Source organism: Charadrius vociferus, unplaced genomic scaffold (genome assembly GCF_000708025.1).
Source record: "Charadrius vociferus isolate BGI_N301 unplaced genomic scaffold, ASM70802v2 scaffold326, whole genome shotgun sequence".
NCBI lineage: Eukaryota > Metazoa > Chordata > Aves > Charadriiformes > Charadriidae > Charadrius > Charadrius vociferus.
In genome coordinates this window covers 438,822-454,095 of record NW_009649062.1, presented here as the reverse complement: position 1 = coordinate 454,095, position 15,274 = coordinate 438,822, and the positions used below count along the sequence as shown (strand labels likewise).

General features: G+C 34.8%; 1 protein-coding gene across 2 annotated transcripts; it reads left to right on the top strand.

The window, feature by feature from the left end:
- The first annotated feature begins 582 nt into the window (after positions 1–582).
- Positions 583–10,379, top strand: STX2 (syntaxin 2). 2 transcript variants are annotated; one of them, XM_009888098.1, is made up of 10 exons: positions 584–651; positions 1,158–1,257; positions 2,698–2,772; positions 3,732–3,805; positions 4,003–4,111; positions 5,822–5,895; positions 6,011–6,148; positions 7,726–7,836; positions 8,351–8,478; positions 9,888–10,178. In XM_009888098.1, the coding sequence occupies exons 1-9, from the start codon at positions 631–633 to the stop codon at positions 8,432–8,434; spliced, it is 786 nt and encodes a 261-aa protein (XP_009886400.1). In that variant the 5' UTR covers positions 584–630; the 3' UTR covers positions 8,435–8,478; positions 9,888–10,178. The 2 variants fall into 2 exon arrangements, with proteins under 2 accessions (XP_009886402.1, XP_009886400.1); XM_009888100.1 differs by lacking the exon at positions 8,351–8,478 and having other exon boundaries at positions 583–651; positions 9,888–10,379.
- Positions 10,380–15,274: the final 4,895 nt, after the last annotated feature.

The following is a 15,274-nucleotide window of genomic DNA, read 5'->3' as shown; positions in this document are numbered from 1 at the left end:
CTAAGGGTATATCAGTGATGTAATGTGTGTATACTTTATTGTAGCGTAATTATTTCTAAATTGGTGTGGAATGGCAGCCTTCAAAACACCCAAGGGCAAAACTAGTAAGCAGATGTTGATAGCTTTTTGTTCTAGCTTTCATTAGATGTTCAGCTTATTACATCAAAAGTCAGTCGTCAGCATCCCTCTTAGCATTTCTTTGAGAGGGTTTGATTTACTGTTTTTAGTTCATGTGGGACTCACTGTGGAAGTATCCTTATGCCGTGAGAGAACATTTATATGCAAAATTATGTTTCAATAATTTTTGACAGGTGCTGAAAACTGTGGCATCGCTTATGACTGGTTCTGTCCTGAAGTTGCTTACAGAGGAGTATGTGCCTTAGCCCTCACAACTTTGTGGTAGTCAGGTGACTTTCTTTGACCTGTTTTTAGATTACAGTCCTCGGAAGAGGAAGACTTACTTTTTTGGTGTTGCAGACTATTGACAAACGTGTATGCAGTAGCAATGCAGAAGAAGTCGTCGTTTCAGAACAGTATCCTGAGTTTTATTTCATAGATTTGTTTTTTTGTCTTTTACAGTGTAAAGGAAATGAAGATGGGGAGACAGTTATTGTTGAAAAAGACCATTTTATGGATGACTTTTTCCAACAGGTAAACTTACAGTTTTCACCATGCATTAAAGACTTACAGTTTCCTCTCTGTGCATTTTAATTGCTGTAACTAGGTTTAACAATTCATCTACACCCCCCATCCCCAATATGCTTTGTAATGGTATGCCAAATCAAATGTTGGCAACACTTTTTCTTGTTTATTTCAGGGTATTTTCTGTCTTTACTGCATAGAAGTGTTTTTAACTCCCTGTCAACAAAGAATTTGCATATAGAATTTAAAAATCTTTTTTATTAGGAATTGTAGTGCTTAAGTTTTTGGTTATACAGAATACATTTGCTATTAAGAATACAATTTTTTCTTAAAAAAAAAGTGCGAGCTGTTTAAATGTCAACATTTCTGCTGCGATTTCTGTCAGATACTTACAAATGTTGCAGTGAAATACTTTATGATTTTTATTGCCAAGGGTATATATATATTTTTTTTTTTTTTAAATCTTTAGCTGGAATTATTCTAATGTTTTCATTCCCATATTTCCCCTCTTTTAGGTTGAGGAACTTAGAAATAATATAGCAAAAATAGCACAAAATGTGGAAGAAGTGAAGAAGCAGCACAGCATTATCCTGTCAGCACCAAATCCTGAAGGAAGTGAGTGTCACTTTTTTAAGGCTTCAAATACATGTGGCTAGATATTCTAAAATACAGCTATTCGGAATGCAAAATGTAACAGTTTTCCATATTTAGTATCAAATTAATATTTCCACTTGCTTATTTTTACCTGTTTAAAGTCTTATTTCAATAAATCCATTTTCAGAATATTTGCTGCATCAACCAAACCTTTGCTAGACCAAAACTCAGTTTAATATGGTATCTTGAAATTCATTGTGTCTTCAGAAACTTAGGGGCTACTTGCATTTCTTTTAATTAGTGAAAATGTTGAAGTTGTCAACTGAAGCTCATACGGTAGAGCCATCAACCTCTCTTTATTTACTAGGGGCAAGATCCTGTCTAACATTACATCCAGCTGCTTTAGTGGTAGTAAGAGTTCCATGCTAGAGCCCTATTTTTAGAGGCTGTAACCCCAAAGCTGAAAGCAAAGATGTGCTTTCTGAAGAGAGAACTCGAAAGATTAGGGAACTTAGCCAGAAACATGGAACCTTCTCTGTTCTCAACACTTCTTAATTCAAGGCATGCCTGAGTTTGTGGGCAGGGTGTAAAGAAAAGGGAAGAAAAGATGCTGAGATGTTTTCGTGGAATTTTGCAGCGCTAGCTTAACATTTATCTTCTTGTTGATGAAAACTGAACTTCGGATGTTAAGTTTTTCTTTTCTACTTATTTTCTTTGTTTGTGGATGGGCATATATTTGTATTCTTACAGATGATTTTGCAGACTGCTTTTTTGTCCTAACAATCGTATACAGTCAATGAATCTCAGATTTAATAAGGGTTCACCTGAATGTTTAGAATCTGCAGTCTCAGTTAATTTATCGGCTTATGTTTTGTGCTAAAAATTGTGCTCAATACATCTGAACTGCATAGGAAGATGACATTGCTTGTAAGTAATGTATGCTCTTGTGAATTAGTGTCTTCGGAAAACCAAATAACAGAAGTCTAGTTAAGTTCTTCATACTCTGTATGGTATTCTTCAAAAAATAGAAGTAGCGCAGGGTACAGTTATGTTAATAAGGGTAAAAGCAATAAGTCTGTGGTAAACAACACAACTCAAGAAATGTGAGATGAATCTGTATTTTTGACTTGACAGACTTCAGTGAACTTTCATTTTGACCAACAAATGAATATTACCCTGAAAGTGTTACGTTAAGAAAAAATGTGGAATATTTTATCACCTGGTTTAGTTAGTGATTTGTCAACATTTCCCAAGTGTAAGGGCCTGTCATAAGAAGCAGGAATCTGATAGTATGCTGTTATAAAAATCATATTGAAAATACTTAGGATTAGAATAAACTACTTCTTTGCATGGTTGTACTAAATATCATTATGAGATTGCAAGGTGGAGTTGTAGATGGTTGCTAGCTTACTATTATCAATCATTAACAGTTATAAATATTTTTTATTTGTGTTTTTAAAGGAACAAAGGAAGAACTTGAAGAATTAAATGAGGAAATAAAGAAGATTGCTAATAAAATCCGAGCCAGGTTAAAGGGTAGGTTGTGAGGAGAAATAGAACTACTGTCGCTTGTGATGATTCAGGATGGGAGCAGTGTTACAAACGTAATGCATTGCAGCTGAACTTTTAAACTTTGAAAGCTTCACTATGTATGCATAAATTGTATTGTACAGCTCTTTAAAGAAAAAAAAGAGAGAACCACCTCCTTGCCTATTAGTGTACAGCCCACGTCAGTAACAGTATCGTCTTCTACTTTATTCCTCCTTGGCAAGCTTCACCACTGATAAATACCAGGTCTCAGCACAGCCTAGTTTGTGGAACAGGACAAAGAGCTTGCTTGCTTTCAGAAATAATCTAGAAAATTACAACGCAAAGTAATACCTCTGTGTAGACATGTATTCTGCAACTGAATGTCATGGTGTTTAGGAAGAACATTAACTTTAACTGCAAAAAGACAGTCTCCGTGGCATAAATGTCTACATAGGGAATTGCTCTAGTGCACTTGCTGTATTTTAAATCCAGACTAGCTAATTTTGCTGTGACTTTCCCCTGTCAGTACGTCTTAATTGTTTAGCATAGGTTTTGAAATATATTGAGTGTTTTGATGTTACTATATTACAATTACTATATACTTTGGTCCTTCCATGAACATTAGGGTATGGTATTTATTGTTTAAACTGTAAGAGCAGCCCGTTTTCTTACACCTTTTGAATTTTTTTCCAGACAAATAGACAGTAGTGTTATGCTGTTAAGAGTATTGAAGTAGTTAATTGTGGTTTAAGGTCTGTACAAATTATAGAAATTATTTTAAATTGTTATAAATAGATATTTATATATCACTGCCATCCCCCTCCTCCCCCTGAAATGTTAAACATGTCTATGGGGATTTTGTACACGAAAAAAGTAATAATTAATAGTATTTACAGAGCAAGTGAGCCACACTATTAAATAATTATACTGAATGTTGATTCATAATATTCTTGTATTGTTCTTAGCTATTGAACAAAGTTTTGATCAGGGCGAAAATGCTAATCGGACATCAGTGGACCTCAGGATAAGAAAAACACAGGTATGATCACTGAATAAGTTTTAAAAGTTTCTAGTAAACTGGAGAATGAGTTTCATGTTTCTGAAATAGTTTCAGAACTTCATGTTCTGTTTTGTTGGAGAGTAAATACCACTTTCAGTTGTTGTGCAGTAGTATTTGCCATGTCAAAAAAAAAAATAAACATTTTTGTTCCACATTTTTAAATCCTCTAAAAACAGCACTCTGTATTAGCTCACAAGTTTGTGGAGGTCATGACGGAATACAACGAGACCCAAACTCTTTTTCGAGAACGCAGCAAAGGTCGGATACAGAGACAATTAGAGATAAGTAAGTGACCTGAATACGCTCTTTTAAAAAAGATTAATTATACTGTTAGTACCTCTATTATTTCTTATTACTTAAAGATGGTATAAAGCATCATACACTGTGGACATCTTCTTGAAGCATGTGAGGGAAAAGAAACAATTTTACTGTTCGGCATGAAGTCTTTAAAACTATTTTTCAGAACAGGTGTAAAGAAAATAGAGAAAACTCAATGAATTGTTTCTTTTATGTTGAAATTACTAGAAAAAAAAATCTTTTTCCTTTCTTTCATTTATTTCCAATGTAACTTTCAATGAAACATTAAGAAAAGCTGTGTTCTGAAGATAGCAAGTGTTAGTAAAAGCCATTCTAAAATTAACATGCTAAACAGGACAGCATCTCTTTTTATGCTATGTTATTTTTGCCAATAGGCACGTTTGTTAAATACAGCTGACATAACATCAGTGCTGCCCTTAGATGTACTCTAGACATTTGTTGACTGATTCACATTTGACTTGTTTCATCATTGATTGTTATGAGGAGTATTCAGAGAGGTACCTGACTCTACTCTGAACTACAGTGTCTACCTCAGAAAGTGTCATAAAAAAATGCATAACATCTTGTACTTGAAATCAGGCTTTTTGAATATCTCCTGTAAAAGGAAATACGTATATTGCTGAAATAGGAAATGCAAAAAGAAAAGTTAGGAGATTATAAGAAGACTTTGCTTTTCATATGCTTCTTAAATTTGTCATAAGCCTCTCATGCTAATGGTTCAATTCAGCATTTCAGTGAAGTTGATCAGGCAAGTTAAGTTCTTCTTTACCTCTACGTTTGAGGGGAGGGAGGCTAATACCTCAAGATGTGGTTCTTTTAAGTTAACATAGTTATGACCCAATTAGAGCCTTCAGCTTTCCTCAGCACTAACAAGTAGGTTTTGCTGCATTCTTGGGTATTAACGTCAGAAAGTAATATTCAAACTGTACCTTTCATTTGATAGGACAGAATTATATAAGTTGTTACAGATACTCAACTTATTTTACATGGGAAGAACAGGGATTTGATATGTAATTTTTAAAACCATACAGTGCAAATCACTTGAATGTGTTGTGTAACTCGTAACACTTGCATTTGTCATACCAGTGTGACCAATACGATTCCATTTGCTTAAACATGCAATAATAACCTACATAAATTCTTAGATGTGTTATGAAAAGTAGAAGTGAAGGTACTCTATGGGTAATCATCTTCTCTGTGTGGAATATGAATGTAATCCTATGTTGGTAAAATCAAATTACATAAAGACCTTACTCTCTCCACCACTGTGTGGGCAATATGTGACAGGATTGAATAGGTAAATATTGAACGTCATGTAAATACTCCGTATCTCAAGTTCTTCCTTCTGAAGAACACTCCACTTAACAAGGTTCATATGTACATTGTAATCGTTTCTGATCAAACTTCAATTTGATAAAAACCCAAAACCAAACAAAAAAAAAAAAACCAACCAGGAATTCCTCATCGTAGCTGTGAATCTACATTTGTTTTCTGACTTACTAGATTTTTTTTTTTGTATGCAAAATGGCACTTGATAATGGATAAACACTACATTGTTTTATCCCGAAAAATGCTCAATAAAAGGATTTTCTTTGAGTTGTCATCCTTCTGATGTAAAATTTTATATTCAGTAATGAATAAGCAATGTTATGTGACGTACTGTTGTTTTTATCCTAGCTGGGAAGACCACCACTGATGAGGAACTGGAAGAAATGTTAGAGAGTGGTAATCCTTCGATTTTCACTTCTGATGTATGTATTTCTGGTCCAGTTATGTCTCTCTCCTATTCTGCTGTTTCTGCTATTTAGAAGTGTGTCAGCACATACTTATTTATATCCACATCTTTTTTTTTTTCTTCTCCTGAAGATTATATCAGACTCTCAAATAACTAGGCAGGCTCTGAACGAAATCGAGTCACGTCACAAGGATATTATGAAACTGGAGTCTAGCATACGGGAACTGCATGAAATGTTTATGGACATGGCAATGTTTGTTGAGACTCAGGTAAATGAACCAATTCAAACATATTTACGTAAGTGGGATTTTTTTCTTTTCTATACTCTTCCTCTTTGAAATATGCAGAAACAATTGCTTATATTCAGATAATACAGATGTACAGTGTTTTTTGTCCGTGTTTATAATATATGAAAGTTAATCATTAAAGGTTTGTTGGTTTGTTTTAGACAAACAACAATCTAGAGGTACCCATAGTATATGTTATGATATTATATATATGTTTCTTTTCGTTTGGTATAATTAATATTTTCTTCAACATGCTTATATTGTAATATTCTTGAACATTTTGTGCATGTAAGTAAGAACAACTCTCCCCTGGAATGTTGGCTAATATCTTGGGAATTTGGGATTCTCACAGACATGGTAAAGTGCTACTGTGGTAGAATAAAATGTGCGTTAGCAAGGATGTATGCAATTTGCAGGTAATACAAAGGAATAATTGCCCTTAGAACTAACATGAATGTAAAGGGATTGACAAGTCATTCAAGTCATCTCTTAGAAGCTTTGTCTTGACATGTAAATGAATTTGTTCTAGTTGTAGTCTTTATATACCAATTATCTAACAAAAATATTCTTAACTTCTGTTCTTAAAATTCTTTGATTTATGCAGGAAAGTGAAAAGGGAATAATGTTCAGGAGAGAAACTTTCCTGAAAAGGACTTTTTTTTTTTTTTTTTAATTGGGTATTGTTCTAGAAGTCCTGTGTTGCTTTGATATTAAATATATAGCCAAGGCAAATTGGTACAGTTTTCTTTTTAATTAGAAATGAACAAAAGTTACTTGTGCGTCATTCTTTAATGCTTTGCTGTTTACTGCTGCTGATTATTTCTTCTGATGGACAGAAACACAGGTAATAGACTTCTGTAATTTTTCACCAATCCTCCATTTCATCCCAAATTTCATTCATCATAATTAATTTGAATTTGTTACGTATTGACTTTCTAAACCCTCGATTCTGAGGAACATTTGAAGTTACTATTATATGTATGTTTTTTTTAAGTAAGTGTTGAATGTTGTGTCAAAATAGTCAATAGCCTTTCCCACTTCAGACACGTTGGGGATTTGTAATCTCTTTAGCTGTCAGTTTTAGTTCTGGCTGTTAAACCATACCTCCCATTCAAAGGTATGTTTTCAGGTGTTCAGTATTTCTTCCTGCAAGAGGGAGAAATATGCCTTCCCTGCTCATGAATGTTCCTTGTTTGGTTAGAACTTTGAGCCCTTGCCTCTCATTGCCTTTTTCCTTTACTCATCAAAGCAGAAAAAATGTCAACCACTAATATTGCCCAGGGAGGTTGTGGAGTCTCCCACTCTGGAGCCATTCCAAACCCGCCTGGACGCCGTCCTGTGCAACCTGTTGTAGGTGCCCCTGCTCTGGCGTGGGGGTTGGACTAGATGATCTCCAAAGGTCCCTTCCAACCCTGACCATTCTGTGATTCTGTAATATGTACATTATTCACTTGCTTAAAATAATCATTGATGTTCTATAGCCTTACTTCTCTTAGATTCATAAAACAAGGATCCATGGATTCCAATAATATTTTTTTCTTCAAAACTTCATTTTTAAGGGTGAAATGATCAACAACATAGAGAAGAACGTGATGAATGCATCAGATTACGTGGAACATGCAAAAGAAGAGACAAAAAAGGCAGTTAAATATCAAAGTAAAGCACGAAGGGTATGCATTCTACCTGTAATTGTGCTAATCAGTATATTCACTTAGCACAGTATGAAGTGACCTTCGATTTTAGTTGAGGTTGTTGTTGTTGTAGTATTCAGTCCTTTAAGATAGAATTAATATATACTTTTTACTTTTTTGTAGTTGTGATATTTAAAATTGGGTTAGGAAATGTTGTTATATATTAGTATAAGACGGAGGAAAATTTACCAAAGGATTTTACAAAGAAACAAAAAGTGTCAAAAGAGCCCACATAATGTATTTGTAAATGGTAGTTTTCTAATCTTTGATAATTATGTAGGTCTTAATCACAGTAGCTTACCTGTAAACACTTTTAAAATGTTAATTCTCATGCATGCAAGAGTATACAGATAAATTTATCTCAATTTTAGAATATTATAGGCTTTAATAAAAATGAGTATGGATTTGAAAACTGAGTATTTTAAAAATTGAAAATAAATGTGAATCTTAATATGCGTAATATTAAAATAATAATACCTTGTTTTTTTGACAGAAAATGTGGATAATTATCATTGTGTCATTGGTATTGATTGCCATAATTGGTCTAATTATTGGTTTGTCTGTTGGTGTTCGGTGATGCTTGGATAACCTCAGCATGCATGACTTCCTGCCAGTGTGGCAGTAAGTAACTAATCAACTAATTTTGCTCCTGTTTTGCTCTGGTAACTTGTATAGTTCTACTAACCCTTAATATGTGTACAGTTAGTATTGGGGCGGGTAGGCTTGAGATGGATCTTCTCTCTGCACACTGTAAAAAGAGCTATGCACATGAATATTGGAAAGTGCCATCTAGTGGTAAACTGCTAGATTTACAGAATGCAATCGTAAACACAGAAGGAAACGAGACAAAAAAGTCCCATTACTGGCTCGCAGTCCTTTGAATTTCTTTTTTTCTTTTTTTTGTTCTGGAAGTTCACATCAGCAGACAATTTGCACTAAGATATAGAATACTAGTTACACTTGGAACTTTATCACATGGCATTTTCCATGGTTTTAAGTAGAGCTTTCATAAAAGTAGATGTCTGCAAGCATGAAGTTGGTTATCATGCCTTACAGAACATCCTAAAATTTCTTACTTTGAAGCTGTTTATTAATACTAGACTAAATGAACCAGTGGGAAATAACAATATATTTATAAAAGGAAGTCTGCAAAGATTTCAACTGGAATTTTACGACATAAATTTGAGAATTCTTTCGGTCTTCATGTTTTTGCTATACTAATCTACAATTTCTTGTCAAAATAACACCTAGCCAGGCTAAGTAGAAAATAACACTTAACTCTTCTGAGCCCAATAGGAACTCAACTTTTTACACGTAGCATCCTCAAGCTATATATGAAGCACTATGAGCGGGATGTCATTTCAGACAGCTAATTTTCTGTACTAACACACTCTTAATATTGAAGTTTTGAGTTTTGATGTTACAGTTTCTTCTCAGTTTTGGTTTATGGGCAGATAACAGGATTTACTGTGTCATTGCTTATAGTCAGAAAAACCTGACCTAATGTCAGACCTTGATGCATTTACATAGAACCCATCCTTTTTTTTTTTTTTTCCCTGTGCAACTCTTCTGAGCTATTACCTACACAGTGTTTTTACTGATGTTTATTGAATTCCACTAAGTGTGCAGTTGTAAAGGTTTGAACAGGCTACAAATATTTATCCAAGGAGGGTGGCAGTAAGCAATGTTGCTGTACTTAAACTTCACCTTGATAAGTAAATGTTCACTATTGCATCTGTTTCTATACGTAGTGGTATTTACAAAAGTTGGGTGTGAGTAATAACAATTATTCTGTGAAGCAAAATACAGAAATGTTACACAGATAGCTCTATCTTGTAACTATGGTTACATGTATGTTAGACAAGAAAGACTAACAACAGGAAATCAGAGCAGTAAGTATTTTTTAGAAAGAAAATCCAAACATTCAGATTAGGTATCATTATTACTACTTTTCTGTGGCTATGTGTGTATTTAAACAGTTCTGTATCTGAGGAGGTATTTCAATCTCAACTTTTCTCTCTTTTTTGCAGAAATTGATGTTCATAATTATATGTGTAACTGTATTGCTTCTGATACTTGGAATTATCCTAGCAACAACACTATCATAGCAAGCACATTCCAAGAGTTGCGAACCTTCAGAAACTCCAAAATACATCTTCAGTAAAACCAAACCCTTTTTCATAAATGATGCCTTACACTGTTCCATGATGATGACATACCACTAATGGTTAAAGATGAAAACAAAATCACTTTTAAAGTTTACTCATAAAGGAAGATCGGAATGTATCAGGATTTTCATCATGATGGATTTTCGTCATAAAGTATACATTTGTAAGACAAACTTGCTCTTAATTGTTTTGAACTAAAGTAACTTGGGATTTTTTTCGTATCAGTGTTACATTCAATTTTAACAGGGAGTGGAGGGCCTATTAAGTTTTGACTGTTTGGCTTTTTTTTTCCTATTGCTGATATAATTCTAATAATGAATTTTAGTACGTTACCAGTGCTGCTTTTGTTAGCACTCTTGTGAACATTTTTATGAGATGTAGCCTTGTCTTTAAGTGTATTAATTATTTAATCACCTTGACCTATCTAAGCTTTATACTTAAAAAATTTTTCTGCAACAAGTGCTAAAATATTTTATCCTGAAAAGACTACTTATTTAACTGTCTGCCTATTGCATTACACTTGAGAAGGAAAAAAGAAACAAAACTTTTTTACACTTTCCAGATTTTTTGTTTGGATTTGTTTTGTTTTGTTTTTTCTTTTAATGTGACTAAGGTTAACTGCTTACCTATATCCTTGCCGTTATTATAAAAAGTTAGTTGCAACATTTCTGGTAAAGGAATGCAGTAATGAATTTCAACTTGAGCAGATAATTTTACAAATAATCCTTGTGCAAAGGAAACTGATGGATCAGTTTAGCCTTATTGTTCATATGAATGTGGCAAAAATCACACTTTTTCTCTATAAAGCCAAGTCAAGATTTCTTATTCAGAAGCTTGCTAATGTTGGTGTGTGAATATAGCACATAGGGATAAACTCCCTCAGAAAAGTCTAAAACATAATACAAACTAAGACACTGATTTGTTATGAAATTTATGTCTTGTTTAACATATATGAAGTGTTTTAGTATATACATAGCTGTTGTAATGCCGGCTTGCAAGACTTGAAAGCTTGAAAGACTTCAAATGTAACCAAATAACTGCATTTAATGTTACAGGTTATTTTTTTTTTATTTTGTGTGTAAAATATTTGTAACTTGAATTTTTGACTTGTCATTGTTTAAGGATTTCCATGTAGATATGTAGATATATTTACACTGTAAGAGAATTAGAGGAAAGTGTAATGTGTGCCTTTTTAAACACAGTCAGTGTTTCCAAATCTTCAACTATAATGTTAACTGCAATAACTCAGTCCTAAAAGGTTAGAATCCTTAAACTTGTGTTTTGTTGAAAGTGTTTGAGATCAAAGTTACTCAGTAAACTATAATTCAGTCTGTTGACGTAATGAAATTCAGCAAAGTTTACAATTTATGTTGTCTGTATGAATATTCCTGCTTTGCTGTCCAAATACACTGTGAATGTGCTGGAGCTATTCAGATGTCAAATATGTTTAAAATGAAAAAAATATTATTATTGGTCTTTTTGCAAGTCAGCCATAAAGAAGTCGCTTGAAAAATTTCGGCTTCATTAATGAACAAATTTCTTTACCTCTAAGTCCAGAACACTCACCAATGTTTGTGAGGAAGTTTACGTGCAAAGTAAGGAAAGATCGGTTGCCTCAGTGCTCGTTCTAGGTAAAATGTATTTTTATTCTATAGTTTTCTAGATTTTTATCAGTAAATATTATTTCGGTTGCCTCAGTGCTCGTTCTAGGTAAAATGTATTTTTATTCTATAGTTTTCTAGATTTTTATCAGTAAATATTATTTATACAGATACGCAAATTAGATTGGGGGGAAAAAATCAGTTCTGCTGTTTAACAGCTGGTTACCTAAAATGACCCCCAAAATCCCATCATGTTGAATTTTTTTATTTATAATGCAATAATTTGCCCATCAAGACGAGAAGTTTGAATAGGCCACTCCATACTTTTTACTTGTTGTTATATAGCTGCCTCAATGAGTTTGTTTTAAAACAAAACAAAACTTGTTTTTCACATGAACCTCTGTTCTGTTAATATTGGAGGGGAGTAAATCTCTAACCTATGCACTAATAAATTTATCTAAGCAAGTATCTTGTGGCTATTTTTATATTTATGATGTTATTGTGACCTTTGTGATTATTTTCAGTAAGTCTTTGAATAAGGCTGGTATGTCAAATGAGCGATACCCAGGTCTCAAAGGTCTTAATAGTGTATTTTCTCAAACTTTTTACCAAAAAAGGTGTGGAGATGATCAAAGTAGATTTAGAGATAATTATGAAGATATTAATGGGATTTATTAATTTAAACCATGCCCATGGAATTTTCCTTTAATATTAAACTCGAAAAATACAGGAATTGTTTATTTGAATAAAGGCATTCATGTATTCTCAATAACTCCTCATAAAAGCGCATCTTTCACAATGCAGAATTAAAATAACTTCTTACTTGCCCAGCCCAGAATTTGGAATCCTGGAATAGATCCAGGGTTCTGATGCACAGGAGGTAACTGGGGTCATTCTGCTTGTGCTGTTGTTTAATCTGTTTGGGTTGCTGCTCTGACAGCTTTTTGCTGCTGCAGCGTTGAGTAGTGGTGTGCAAGTGGCGACGCTGTGCCCGTCCCTCCTTTCAGCTGCAGCAGCTGTGCAGTGCCACTGGCCTGCACCCGGTCCCCAGCAGTGGTGCGGGGCAGGAGCAGGAGCCTGCTGGGAGCCCACAGGAGCCTTTGATGTGGGCACTGCCCTAGCTAATGCGGTACTGGTGTCAGCATGGTACCGTACAAGGGGAAAGGTGGGTTGTGCTGCTCTTGTTGGGGGGGGACTTTTTTAGAGAAATTTTGAGGAAAGAATGTCCAAGGTTTCATTTGCTTTTATTTGAATCGCTGCTATATTCATACAGAAATAAACTGTCATCATAACTCTTGTAACAGTAACACCACGGAGGGTATGCCTGCAGAGCTAATACCAAAGCACTCAGGAGTTGACGACCTGTAAGATAATTGAGCAGTTGCACTTAAGGAATCCTAGAATGGTTTGAGTTGGAGGGGACCTTAAAGACCATCTAGTTCCACCCCCCTGCCCTGGGCAGGGACACCTCCCACCAGCCCAGGTTGCTCCAAGCCCTGTCCAACCTGGCCTTGAGCACTTCCAGGGATGGGGCAGGCACAGCTTCTCTGGGCAACCTGGGCCAGTGCCTCGCCACCCTCACAGTAGAAAAATTTCTTCCCAATATCTAAGCTAAATCTGCCCTCTTTCAGTTACAGGTTTGATACTTCTTTGTGGTATTGGGGAAAATGGGATAGGAGTGGGAATGTTGAACTTAGCAATTAATAAGGCAAACTTGTCCGTAAAGGCAAACCAAGAAAGTAAAATCTCAGCACAGGGAAAATGTTCTTAAATTTCATCTTACAAATATCTGTACGACCAAAATGCTCAGATTGTTTATAAGTGTGGGTATCTCTGCTGCTTCTCACAGTGGTGCCATACCACCTGTGGAAAAAACACCAAATCTGAACATAAATGAATTCTATAGAATGAACTGAAGCTGTTTCAAAAATTAACCTGTCTTTATTCTGCTTCTCTTTGCTCTGTAGTGTAAAACACAGAGCAGACATTTCTAGGCAATGCAGGATTCATTTAGCATAGCACTACATAAGTTTTGATGAAGCCAAGCCTGAGAAATAAAATTTAGAAGACAAAGGGAAATGAGGGAACTGCTGCCTATGAGGAACAATGTTCTGTATAAAAATGATATTTAAGAGAAAAATAAGCCACTACCCTTTCAAACAGTTGTGCTTAACTTACTTTTGAGAGAACAGCTTGGATGTGGGTGGGTTGGTTTTGGTGGGGAGGTGAATAGGGGTTTAAAGACTCAAGTTACCTAATGTTAAATTTGATGTGATGCGTTCATGTGGCTTGTATGCTATGTCTGAAAATAACCATGGCATTTGTCCTCGCGCAGCAGTCAGTGGGGCAGCCTTTGCACCTGTGAATGGGCTCAGCCTTCCCCGTCATGTACAGTAATTGGCTCCTGCGTTACGTAGTGCCATTTGCGGCCGCTTTTAGCCCCCTCTGCCAGTACTAAAGCACTCATAAATGAGCATTTTGGAATAAAAAAGATTATTTTATAAGCAGTTGTAACTAGGTTCTGAAGAACAAAAGTACTTCTGGAATAAAGGTTTTTACAAAGGGAAATATATAAAAATGGTAAGTAATTACAAAATAATTGTGTTTATGTGTTGTAAAGAATGATTGCTTTTATTGGCTGCGTTTGAGTCCATTTTACTGCAAAGAGGGGGAACGAAGGATTTTGATGTTCAAGAATAAGTAGCTCTTAGAAAATAGCTAAGTTATGATACAAATAGCTAACAACATAGCAGACTGTGGGTTGGGAAGAAAACAGATTATTTTGCATACAAAAATACATTTCTTATATCCATACTTCAGAGAGAACGTGAGACTATTGGGTCAGCCTGTGCTGGTTACTGTCAATTGAAAGTAAACTGAGCTGGGCAGTGTGACAGTGACACACAGGGCACCTCGGTTTAGACAATACGTGAGGATGAGCACAGGCTCAACAGAGGTGCCATTTATGCAACAGCTTACTTTATGCTCCTTTTATGTAATCTTACAGAAAATGGAGAGGCAACTTCAATATGTATTTGACGAAGTTACTTGGTAGTATTGCACAGAAGGGTTAACTTTTTGTAGTTACAAGGTTTTTACTTCTTTGAGTTTGCATATAATCATCAATGTTTTGAACACTGGGTAAATCTGTTAATTTCTGAACTGAGCCAAGAAGGCATGCAAGAGTTAATGTGTATATAATAATATTGACAGCTTGTTGTAAAGAAAACCTTGGCTGCTTTTTTAAGCTTCCCCCTTTCCTGAATTGTGACATGAGCCCATGGTGAACATCTATGTATCATAGGATCAGAGATTTCCTGGGGTTAGAAGCGATCTCTGCAGGTCATCTCGTGCAGCCTCCTGCTCAAAGCAGTGTCATTGGTAAGATCAGACCAGATTCTCATACTGTTCTACATCACAGAATGAAACACTTCTGATTTTCATTAACTAAATCTTTTAAATATAAGCATGAATTTATTTAAAAAAAAAAAAAACAACAAACACTTTTTCTGCAATGACTGTTTGTATAGTAGAACAGTATCTCTTAATATTCTATGGATTAATGGAATTGGTTTTCTATAGAAGACCATCAAACAAAATAACACTTTGCTAGTCTAAAAATTCCTAAGAAGAGAATCTGGCCTTGTG

What these genes read in the sequence shown, in the direction of transcription:
- STX2 (XM_009888098.1), top strand. Translation starts at nt 631, where the DNA reads ATGGATGACTTTTTCCAACAG. An exon ending in ACAGAGACAATTAGAGATAA is followed by an intron (nt 4,112 to 5,821) that starts GTAAGTGACCTG and finishes TTTTTATCCTAG; the next exon opens with CTGGGAAGACCACCACTGAT. An exon ending in CTTCGATTTTCACTTCTGAT is followed by an intron (nt 5,896 to 6,010) that starts GTATGTATTTCT and finishes CTTCTCCTGAAG; the next exon opens with ATTATATCAGACTCTCAAAT.